This window comes from Spermophilus citellus, assembly GCF_964194105.1.
Source record: "Spermophilus citellus genome assembly, chromosome: 15".
NCBI lineage: Eukaryota > Metazoa > Chordata > Mammalia > Rodentia > Sciuridae > Spermophilus > Spermophilus citellus.
In genome coordinates this window covers 74,910,731-74,923,066 of record NC_138195.1, presented here as the reverse complement: position 1 = coordinate 74,923,066, position 12,336 = coordinate 74,910,731, and the positions used below count along the sequence as shown (strand labels likewise).

The window sequence follows — 12,336 nt, the reverse complement described above, 5'->3', positions numbered from 1 at the left end:
AAAGTCCATTCTCACCCAAGACAATATTGAGGATCTCCAGTATGTATCTTCATGTGTGGAGAGCATTGACTGAGATTGGGGATCCCTGATTACTTCATGGTTGTGGTGCACCTGCTGCAAGGGCACAGAATGTCCAGTTGCTATGGTGATGCAACTCTTACCCAAAGAGGCTCTGTACAAGTGTCTTACCAGTTTCAACCTTGATCACAGGCTCCTGGCAATAGATGAATTCTGAGCACAGCAAGGTTTCACCAGGGCTGTAATATTCAAGCCTCCCACTCAGTAGAAACATTGGACAATGGGCTTCCTGGATGCCACAGGAAGCTCCTAGCACTGCAACAGTGAAATAGCTACAAGAATATTTCTATCCTTGTAACTTTCTAGTGCACAAAAAACAATGCCTCTAAAGTTAACTTCCTGATTATGAGACCCTATATAATAAACTTGCTGGTCCAGTTCTGGGTCACTGTTTTCTCCATCAGAATGCAGGGTTCCACCTGATCCCAGCTTTCTCTCAATATCTGTGTCTGTGTTTTCTTTAATCCCCAATTGCCCCTTGCTGGTTTCTTGGGTTTATCTACCCAGGTCACAGCAGCTGGTGGCCTATATGGGTAAACAGACACTGAGGAATTTCAATGATATAGATGAGGGGAAGCTCCTGAGGATGCACGTCAAAGAAAAGGTAAGGAGCACAAGTATATAGTCAGATGTAAAATATGGGACAGCCAGGATCCCAAAATAGGGACCTCTATGTTGCTTTGCGTAAGACTATACTTAAATCAAAGAAGGCACAGTTGTTGCAGTTTTTAGAATTTGTCATTGAAACTTGTCCCTAGTTCCCTAAAAAGGGAGGGGTAAATTTAAAGACCTGGACAATTGGCACCCTGCTTGAAGTAATGATTAAAGCTCAAGGAACAAAAAAGAAAAAAAAAAAAAAAAGGTGCTCTCTAGAGAAAACATGAACTATAAGGCTACATCACGCTTTAAGAGAATAGTTTTACAAAAGAAAAAAAAATGGTTACCGAACTTTTCTTTACTTAGTTTCTTCTAGTGCTCTATCTCTCCTAGGCTTATGTTTAAGGTGTGCATTACAGAGCCTGTAGGATTCACAAGGCTTATGGAAAACCAGTTAAGAAAAGAGGAAAAAGTGTCCATTTTAAACCCAAGTGCTTCTGGCTTGGTGGACTCTTATCTGCTTTCACACTCTACCAGCTTGCTTTCGTAACCAGTTCCTCCCTAATGATACAACACAAAAAGATAAAAAAAATGAAAATATTTCAAATGTAAAAACTTTCTTTTTTTTAAAAACCTTTTTCTGAGGACTTCATAGGCTCTCAAATTCTTTAAAATTTGCTATTTAAAATTTGGTAAATAGAAAAAAGTTTAAGAATGCTTTGTTTCTGTGTCTAACCTTTAAAAACACGGTTACTGAGTTAAGATGCTATCAGGTATAATTCTATATACAAAGGGTACAAAAGGGTTCAGTTGGGTTTCAATTAAAGTACTATAAAAAAAACAAAGTATTTCATCTTATTAAAGTGGAGTAATTAGTCTAAATTCAGAAATTTTATAAATATTATTTCAAAATGTGAATTTGGAAAGGGGTTAAGAGCTAGAAAAGAGATATAGTAATGTTCTAGGTATGAAAATATATCTTAGTATGGAAGTAGAATGAAAAGAAGAAATGTTTATAGATAAGAAAGGCTTTTATGTTCTAAAGGAAAACAGTTGTAGGATGTCTAAGTAAGTTGCAGAAGGTTTGTGGAGGATTTTTCCTAAGGTCAAAGGCCTTTTCCTAAGGCCAAAGTTTAAACCTTTATGTGATAAAGTAACAAAAATTTCTCAAAAGTATTAAATCTGCTCTTATCCAATAAGGGAATTTCTTATATCTGCTAAATTTTATTCTTTAGAGAAACTAGTCTTAATGGAATTAGGTTTGCACAGCTCTAGTTAAACAACTGTAGTTTCAGAGTATTATACTACAGGTTCTGAATTTTTCTTTAAAAATTGAACTTTATTAATATAAGAATGTCAGTGTAACTGTGGTGCTGTTACTGGCTTCTTTGTATTCATATCTTCCACGTGTAAAAGTCTTTAAAATACAAGGTTTATTACATTCTACCAACCTGGTGTTCTTTAAAGTTTGAAGTAAAGATTTATCATTATGGAAAATTATATTTCTTGTTCATAGCTATTATATAAATTCAATATGTTTTTACTCTTGTTAATTTCAATTTGTATTTTTCTTGTAAATTTTAAAACTATTGCCTCCTAGTGCCTTACAAAGTGCAACTTCTAATATAACAACCAGAGTTAATTTGAGATAATAGGCATAAGACAGACATGATACAAGGCTGACTTCCAGTACTAACACTGGCCCCAACTCAAAGGAAGGGGGAAAGAACTGTGAGGTTATAGACATTAAAGTTGAAGCCCAGTACTCTTATTTTAAGATGGTGAAACTGGCTTTGTATGTTTAAAATGAAAACTTAGAGACAAAAGGAAAAGAAGTAAAAGGGCCAAGAATAAAATAGCCAATATTTGGCTCTTGCCCTCTGAGATCTGGGAAACATGAGCTCCCCATCAGGGGGATCAGTTAAATCCTAGAGAAGAGAAAGCAAACCAGTATACACGCTACAAAGAGGGAAATGTCTCTAATGTTTCCAAGGGAAGACACGTGATCAAAAGTCCTGACCTATCCTGTCAGATGGTACCAGAGGAGCTAAAAAGCTTCTCCCAAGTTTCCAAGAGTGACCCTCTGAGGAAACTCAGCTGACTCAGTAGAAACAATAAGATCAATTTGAACAATTTGGTCTTAAACACCTGAGTAGAGCTTATAACCAAAATACAGCCATGTCTGGGCACTTAAAAGGAAAGATAATAGGGTCTTTTAGTGTAACTTAAGATGTACCTTTGTATCAGCCCCACCAAGAGTAAGTAAGACTGGAGGCTATGAAAAATTCTTAGGAGTTCCTTATAACTATCAAAAGAGTCAGAAGCTTTCTTTACTCAATTGAAGACTTACAGATTTTCCTAAAGTCCTAGATGGGCAGACTTGATCCATTTGCTAGAATAATTACTTAGCCCTCAGTGACAGAAATAAACTCTACTAAACACGGAGGTTATGCCAATAAAAAAAAGTATTTTACAAAATAAGATGGCATTAGATAACTTAATCTTATGGTTAAATTCATGACATTATAAAAAACTTCTCTGGGGCTTACAGTTCTAGGGTCTAAGTTCCTCATTGGCTGACTCCATTGCTCTGCCCAAGGGAAGGTGGTCCCTCATAGGGTAAGGGCCCAGTGGAGGAAAGCTGCTCGGTTCAGGACAGCAACAAAGCAGAAACCTTCAGAGTAGATGTAATGAGGTCTTTTAAAGCCACAGTTTTGTGTTCCCTTAAAATACCCAATTACTCCAAGTTGCTCTAGGACTAAGTAAGATTGAAAAACTCTACATGAATTCCCTTCTTGGAGAATTCCCATCACTGTTTAGACTATCAGCATTTTCCCAACTTAGTATTTGTCATCATGTGAAACCAATAGATATTTAGTAGTACCAATGTTTGGGATACTTGGTACTTCAGTTCAGGATTGTTATGTTGATTCAGAGAGAATGCACATCCTTTCTAGTGCATAAAACATAGTAAGCACTCATAAAAGGCACAGTGGTTATTATGAAGCCAAAGTCTTGGCACCCACCCACCTTATTTTCTAAAGGTGACTGATGAGGCTAAGGAAGAGTCTCTCTCAAGAGTCCTTTAGCCCCAAACAACATGTACCAAACAATTTGAGTCCACAAAACTGTGAAACTCTGGAAGAAGCATGAGGCCAGTGGATGAGATCCTAAGGAGAAGGAGTGCTGTGGGGTAGATGGAGGTTTGGTGTGGGTCACTGCTCTCAGCATGCTTGCCCAGTGGCGGCCTGTTATTCTGTGCCCAACTGCTTTGCCTGAAGAGAGCTTAGGTTCTATTAATGTTCAGAATGTTCTGCAGTTTCCCTGCCTCTGGTCCAGCCAGAACCAAGGATTCCTCTTTCAAAATTGGCTTAATCCATGATAAGGACTGAATTCAGGAGAGGAGGTACAGTTTTCTTGCCACCTTGTTGCCAACACATTCCAGGGATGATGGGCTGGCTAGAGATCTGATTTCTCACAGAAAAGATGGATGATACATGTCACTCCTGGATGGCCCTTCCCTGACCTTTGGTCTTTTTCTGCCTTTTATTCATGTAGGCTTGAGAATAAAGGAAACCTTAAACCTTGTGGGGCTAACAGTTCCAGAGGTCTCAGTTCCTTGATGGCTGACTCTATAAGGGGCCAGGCACCCCCATTACCAGGGGCACCAGCTCTGGGTTTCTCTGGAGGGGTCTTTCTGTGTCTAGAGATCAGGATGGGGCTCTTGGTTCAGTGTGGTTTGTGTCATAAAAGGAGATCAGGGCGGGGTCTTGGTTCAGCTTGGTTTGTGCCCTTTTAAGGAGATCAGGGTGGGGCCCTGGATCACCTTGACTTGTGCCCTTATAAGGAGATCATGGAGGGGCCCTGGTTTAGAATGGCATGTGTCCTTATAAGGAGATCAGGACAAGGCCTTTGGTTTGCTGTGGCTTTTGTCCTTATAAGGACAAAAGGATGGACCCTTGGGTCAGCATGTCTTGTGTCCTTATAAGAAGAACCTCACAAGCTTTTATTTAATATGCCTTGCTTCTTTATTTGATTATCTTTCCTCCTATTTAGTTCATGATAGTGGTGAAACATTTCAATTCCCTAACCTCTCATGTTGGGTATGCTCTACAAGGACTTCCTTGTGTTTCCCGTGGGGGTTCCATTTAACATGAGAAAGAGATGCCACTCTGGTGTGAATCTTTAGCAACATGACTTCAGTAGTATACAGATGAGGCTTCTGTACCTCTTCTACACCTCTCCCTCATTCATTCATGTTACAGTGTTATATATGCTATTTATTTGATACTATAGAAGAAAACTGGGGTGCTTTCATATTATTCTCTTATGTCTTGTAGAAAACAAAAATAGCACTAGCTTTTTTTTAATAATTGTCACAAATTTATTTTACCAGGTTTCTTTCTGTCTCCATCAAGATGTGAGTTCCTATCTAATATTAGTCCTTCAGTGCAACATGAAGGACTCCCCTCACACAGGACACATCTAGTGGGGACCAATTCCATGGGTTCTGGTTTATCATGTGCTCTGGTTTGAATGTAGGTATCCCTCCAAAATTTCTGTATTCAGTTCAGCCTCAATGTAACAGGATTGAGAGCTGGTTAGGCCAGAAAGCCCCAACCCCAGGGATGGGATGTGCACATTACAAGAGCTTCTCCAGTATGTGCAAGAACCTGGTTCACTTCCCAGAACTGCACAAGTGTGGGCACACACACACACACACACACACACACACACACACACCATTTCATTTATCAAGCTGTGCAGTGATGTATGGATATGTTTTAATGATCTCTCTTATCTCTTTGACCAAAATATCCAACAAGAACAACTTGGAGGAGAAGATTCTGTGGGGCTAACAGTTCCAGAGGTCTCAGTTCCTTGATGGCTGACTCCTTTGCTCTGCCCAAGGACAGGTAGTCCATCATGGAGTAAGGGCCCAGTGGAGGAAAGATGCTCAGTCCAGAGCAATAAAATCAGAAATCTTGAGCATAGATATAATGAGGCCATTCAAAGCCACAAAGTGATTACAGATTTTCAGACTCAAACTGAAAAGACCACTGAATATCGTACAAATTTTAAATTCTAAACAAGTAAATATCAGTCTCCAAAACCCACTGAAGCAAAAAACCTTCCAGGGTCCTTTCTTGTTCTATTATGAAAGTTGGAAAGTTATTATGAAAGTTGGAAAGGTCCTGGAGGCCCAAAAGTGAGATGACCCCTGGGGGTTATGCCTGGGTGCGCCTGAGTCATTTCTGGCTCCTACCTCACAAGGAGACAATGTGAGGTGATCTCAAACTGCGGGTATATAAGAGAGTGGCCGTGGCTGGGTTTTTTGTCCATAAGTACAGGAAGCTCTTGGTGGTGACCTGTCGGACTCCCAGATAGTTAGAGCATTTGGTGGTGGTTGGTGGTTGGTGGTTGGTGGTTGGTGGCTGGTGGCTGGTTGTGGTCTTTGGATATTGGGTTTTTTGATTTGGGTTTTTTTTCCTCCCTTTTGTTTTCTTTGCTTTCATTTTCTGGTTTTTTGTTTTGGTTTTTTGTTTTGGTTTATTATTTTTTTTTTTAGTTTAGCTAGCATCCTTGTTCCTGTTTAGGATGACAGATCAGTGTAGTCAGAGCAGAGTAGCGCTGCAGGAGCAGAGCTCTTGCTCTGAGCCTGCCTTCACGGACCATTATATGGTCCTGAAGGACATCGGGGAAGGGGGCTTCGCCCAGTTGAAACTTGCCCGCCATCTTCTTACTGGGACAGAGGTTGCAGTGAAGGTCTTGGCAAAAGTAGCCAGGAAATTCACCTTGCTCTCTGAACCAGAGATGATGGCGGATTTGGACCACCCAAACGTGATCCACCTCTTTCAGGTCATGGAGACCAAGAAATACGTCTACCTCATCATGGAGCACGCAGGTGGGGGAGAGCTTTGGGATTTCATCCCAGACACTGGCATGGATGAGGAGGAGGCCCGCAGAATGTTTAGGCAGATTGGGCAGGCTGTGCAGTACTGCCACCAGAAGGGCATCGTGCACCTGGACCTGAAGCCGGAGAACGTGATGGTGGATGACGAACGCAATGTGAAGCTCATTGACTTTGGCCTGAGCACCAGAGTCACAGCTGGAAAGAAGCTGAATAAATTCTTTGGCACTCTCCTCTATGTTCCCCCTGAAATTATCTGTCATCAAGAATATGAGGGCCCCCCGGCAGACATCTGGAGCTTGGGTGTGGTCCTCTATGCAATGCTCACAGGGATATGGCCATTTGAGGCAAGCACCGATAATAAGCTGAAGAAACTCATCATGTTGGGAAGGTACATCATTCCTCCACATGTCTCCAAGGAAGCCAAGAGCCTCATCCGTGAGATACTCAAAGTGGACCCCAAGCAGAGGCCCACCATAGACCAGGTAATGGGGCACCCATGGCTGACCCAGGGTGAGGAAGCTTCACCCAGTTCTTCTTGTGAGGTACTCCCCAAGCTCCCGGACCTCACAATCTTGAAAACTATGATCAACATGGGTTATGACCACTATCACACCTGGGTGTCCGTGGTGAGAAGGAAATTCAATGATGCCATGGCCACTTACCGCATCCTCCAGCACCAGAGCACCCAAGGGGAGGCCTCCACAGCCCAGGTGAAGCCCAAGCATTACCCAGGCCCTAAGGATCCTCCCTGGGGCTGCCACAAGAAGTTTCCCAGTGAGCCTGCCCTTCCCTTGCCCTGTGAGCAGCAGCAGCAGCCTGCTAGAAGTGCCAGCATGCCCACCATCACACTCCGCTTCCTCAAGGACACACTGCCTCCCAGCCTAGCCTCCCAGCCTGACCCAGTGCCCAGCCCCTCACCCTCCCAAGAGACCTCCACAAGGCAACCCCCAGACAGAATCCGGGGTTGGAAGAGGGTGAGGAGGAGGATCGCCAAATGCCTCCGGCAGCTATGCTGCATACCCTGCTGCCGTGGGCCACTCTCCAGAAAGAGAGTGGTTCCCGTGGAAACGCCCAGCCCAGACAGACAGAACTGATGGACAGCAGGAAGATGCGAAGCTGTGCGGCTGCTGACATCATGGTGTGTAAGTGAGGTGTGCTGACGGGCTCAGGCTTCTCCACCCAGATCCAGGCAGGAGCGCATCTGCATCCACCAGAAGACTCCTCTGCCCCCACCTGTGAAGACACATCGTAAGAGACTTTTCTCTGTGGAACACATCAGAGACTTTTCCCTGGGACACTTCCTTCCCCCTGCCCTGCTCTTTGTCCTTCCTTCCATGCTTTGGGAGAAATTTATTTTCATTTTCTTTTTTTTAACATTGTATAATAAATTGTTTCAAAGATTTAAAACATTGTGGGTTTCAAAGATTTAAAACATTGTGGGTTTTGTTTTTTTAGAGAAAGGCCTAAGGACTAGAGCCAGAGCCCAGTAGCTATCCTCTCCAAGGCCTGGACCCCAGTGCCTCCCTCTAGTACTCATTATATAGTCGCTCAACTTGAGCCAGGGTAGATAGGGAGTCACTTGCCTTAAGCCAATGTAAATTGGGACTTGCTCCCCTTGATGGAGTATAGATGGAGATGCTCCCCTTGAGACAGTGTAGACTTGATTCACTTTGAGCTGGTCACTTTGACCAGATCTTTTCCTCGTCTTCAGGCCTGAAGTGTGTGGGAACAGTGGGTTGCAGCTGTTTAAGAATAAGAAGTCTGTGGCTTCATCTCCATAATCCCATGTGCAATGAAGCCCGCCTGTCGCAGTGGCTGGGTGCCTTACCACTGCCCTGCAGCCTCCTCACCTGACAATCCCTCCTGGTGGCAGCTGAAGGTCATGGAGAGTGAATGCCTGGGATTTGGGGAGTGGAGATGGGTGCACTTTGCTTTTATGTAAATACATCCCTGAGATTTCACATCTTGAGATCTGTGGACACTCTTTTAAGTTAGCACAGGAGGCTTCCTGAACCTTCCAGCCCTGCCATCTCTGTAGCTTACCTTTAGTGGTCAGAAATTGATAACAAAAACTACTTTTACAACAAAAACTACTTTCACTTTAGTACTCTATCATGCTGTTTTAACCATGTTATTACCATATTATCGTATTTGAATAAATATTATATTTGAATAAATATTGTAATATAACATTTTTCTTCAACCAAGTTTATCCAGAAAATTGCTTTCAAGATGCCAATTATAGCTGTGATAATTTTATTTTGTTAAAGTTTCGTCCCAGGGCTTCATCCCAGGGTTTCATACACTGACTTCCAGACCACTCATGTATAATCGAATCAAGCCTTTATTGAAGCACACTGGTGGCGGCTGACACCGGTGGCTGCTGACCAGAACAGTTGCATGGGCACTCCTTATAAGCCTGAAAACCGCAAAAGGGAAGTTCAGCGGGTTTAGCCAATGCAAGCAAGCCAGGTTACAGAAGCAGGACAGTGCTGTCAAGTGGAGGGAAGCCTAACCAATCACAGCCCAGTCACCCCTAGTTACAGAAACAATGTCCCATTAGGTAGTTCCGTGTTCTTAAAGATTTCTATAGCAAAAGGAAAAGAACATCTTGCCCCAGTCATGATTCTTCTACTTGGCGTTTTACAGGATGAAGTCATAAACCAAAATGGAGTCACATTTGCTTCTACTATCACAATTTTGGGGGATGGGAGCATTTAAAATAACTCCAAGTTTCAGCGTTCAATTTTTTTAAAACTTTAGTCTTATAATAACCTGGCTCCGTTAACAAATTTTGTCCAGAGTGAAATGATTCCAAGGATGTCCTGAAGAGTTGGTCAGAAAGCAGCCCTAGCTTGGACCAATTACTATTTCAGTTGAGAATGTTGTTTGCTTATGAAGACCATGGTCATACAAATGACAATTTCACTAGTAAAAGGTTTGTTTGTTGAGAATTTCTTGTTAACACTGAAGACTCTGGAAGCCAGGCTGTGTGAGCTATACTTCCTGATTTAACCTCCTGTGCTTCACTTTCACAAATGTGAATATGAGCTGTAGTAGGTCCCTCAGAGAGGGCTAAAGTTTCAACTTTTAAGTTGTAAGTTGGATAATGCTCAGACCCAGGCTTGCCACCATCCCATACATGTTTATGAATATATAATTTAATGAATACATAATAACTTATAAGGCCCAGCTTGCCCAGCTTTAGGATAGTGTTGTATTTAACTAAGGCAACCTTTACACTATGATAAGAAAGTTCCTTCCTGATCTGTCCCAAGTCCTAAACATATGGTCAATTTTAATCTCACTAGAGAGTTAAGAAGATGTGAAATATTTTCAAAGCCATTGGGTGAAATGAATATGAAGTTGTATAAAAGATGTGTAAATGTGACTGAAATATTTTGATGATATAAGAAGGAGAAAAGGAAAGAAGGGTGTCTTTAGGATGCAAATTTAGAAAAACAGAACAAGGTTTGGGTTGCAGCTTGTATGGATTCTGGAGTGTCAATATACCTAGTGGCTTTGGTCCTTGGCCCCATGCAGTGTTGCACTCTGGAAAGAGCCTTTCACATTCTTGGGGAATGTGGACACAGCAGAGGGGCAGCCTGGGAACCTCCCAGTGATTTGGCATCTTTCTACTTTGCACATGTGACTTGGAGTGAGAAGCAGATGAAGCTCCTTGCTCATATGACATCATCGCAGCCTTCTTTGGAGAGTTTTAAAGTAGATGCCACTCTTATGAGAATAAACAGAGCTACCTTAAGAAATCATTGGCCATCCCTGTATATCATGAGTTTCCATTTTCAAAGATAGTGGCATGAGTTCCACCATGACATATTGTCTCTTGACTCACTTAAATACCATCTCCTCAAGCTTTATTTTTGTGTTCCTTAAAATACCCAGTTACTCCAAGTTGCCCTAGGACTAAGGTTGGAAAATTTTACATGGATTCCCTTTTTGGAGAATTACCATTTATATCACTGAATTGATGATCAGCATTTTTCAAACTTATTTGTCACTGTATAAAACCAATGAATAATATTTGGCAGTACTAATGTTTGGGATGCTTGATACTTAAGTTTGGGATTGTTATGTTGTTTCAAATAGAGAATGCATATCCTTTCTAGTGTGTAAGACATAATAAGGGCTCAAAAAAGTACAATGATTATTACCAAGCTTAGTTGAAGGTCCTGCTATATCCTGAGAAATGAACACTTAAAGAAGACTACAGCTGGATCTCCCAGTGGCTGCTGGGTGACACGATGGGAGGGAAGATGCTTGTTTCATCCTTTTCTTCTTACATGGTAGGACATTTGGGGCCAGTGGATGAGGTGATGTGAATCCAGATGCTGACTGGCTACAGCTGACAGCCTACAGGATACTCAGGCTCACCAGTTTCTGGCAGGGCAGGCAGGATGCACCACCTCTGGTACTCAGTCCCAGGTGTATACACCAGCTGAACCAGGACACAACTCTGGTTTACTCTGAGTTGCTTTGATGTCCTGCTGGACAGGATATAGGGTGCCATTAGAATCCTGTCATCCTACACTGTGACTTCTTCAACTCCCAAGTGCCAGTGGATCTCAAGTCCCAAGATCTCTCAGCCCTGACTCAAGGTCTTGGCACCCACACACCTTATTTTCTAAAGAAGCCTGGTAAGGCTAAGAAAGAGACTCTCACAGAAGTTTCATTTAACATGAGAAATAGATGCTACTCTGGCCTGAATCCATAGCAATGTACAGACATGGCTCTCCAACCCTTCCTCAGTTACTAATGTTACAGTGTTACATATGGCATTTATTCAATACCATGAAATAAAATTGGGGTGTTCTGATACGCTATTCTCACCCTTGTAGAAAAGAAAAGTAGCGCTAGCTTTTATAATTGTCATGAATTTGCTTTACCAGGGATCTTTCTGCCTTTATCAAGATCTTAGTCCCTATCTAATGTTCTTCAATGCAACATGGACCACTCCCCTCACACAGGGCACATCTAGTGGGGGCCAACTCACTGGGCTCTTATTTCTTATGCGCTGTGGTTCCTAGGTGGCTGACTCCATTGCTCTGCCCAAGGACAGGTAGTCCATCATGGGGTAAGGGCCCAGGGGAGGAAAGCTGCTCAGTTCAGAGCAGTAAAGAAACAAACTTGAGTGTAGATGTGATGAGATTTTCCAAAGCCACAAAGTGATTACAGATTTTCAGACTCAAAATGAAAAGACCACTGAAGTATCCTACAGATTTTAAATTCTAAACAAGAAAATATCAGTCTCCAAAACCCACTGAAACAAAAGCCCTTTCAGAGTTCTTTCTTATTCATATTATGAAAGTGAGAAAGGCCCTGGAGGCCCATAATGAGATAACCACTGGGTGGTTGTCTGGCTCTGACCTCACAAAGAGCCATTGTGACATTGTGAGGTTTTTTTTTTTTTTTTTTTTTTGTTTTGTTTTGTTTTGTTTTGTTTTGTTTTGTTTTGTTTTTGTTTTTTGGTATCAGGGATTGAATTCAGCGGCACTCAACCCCTGAGCCATATCCCCAGCCCTTCACTGTATTTAGGGACAGAGTCTCACTGTACTGAGGCTGGCTTTGAACTCATGATCCTCCTGTCTCAGCCTCCCGAATTGCTGGGATGACAGGCTTGTGAGGGAATTTCAAACTGCAGGTATATAAGAGCATGACTGCATCTGGTGTTTTGTCAATAAGTACAGGAAGCTCTTGGTTGTAACCTACCTGACTCCCAGATAGTTAGC

The 12,336-nt window shown here is 42.2% G+C and overlaps 1 protein-coding gene across 1 annotated transcript; it reads left to right on the top strand.

Annotated features, from left to right (window-relative positions):
- Positions 1-6,273: 6,273 nt before the first annotated feature.
- LOC308634426 (sperm motility kinase-like) lies at positions 6,274-7,683 on the top strand (the record flags this gene model as incomplete). Its single annotated transcript, XM_081268245.1, has 1 exon — positions 6,274-7,683. One exon carries the CDS (start codon positions 6,274-6,276, stop codon positions 7,681-7,683), a length of 1,410 nt encoding a protein of 469 aa, XP_081124371.1.
- Positions 7,684-12,336: the final 4,653 nt, after the last annotated feature.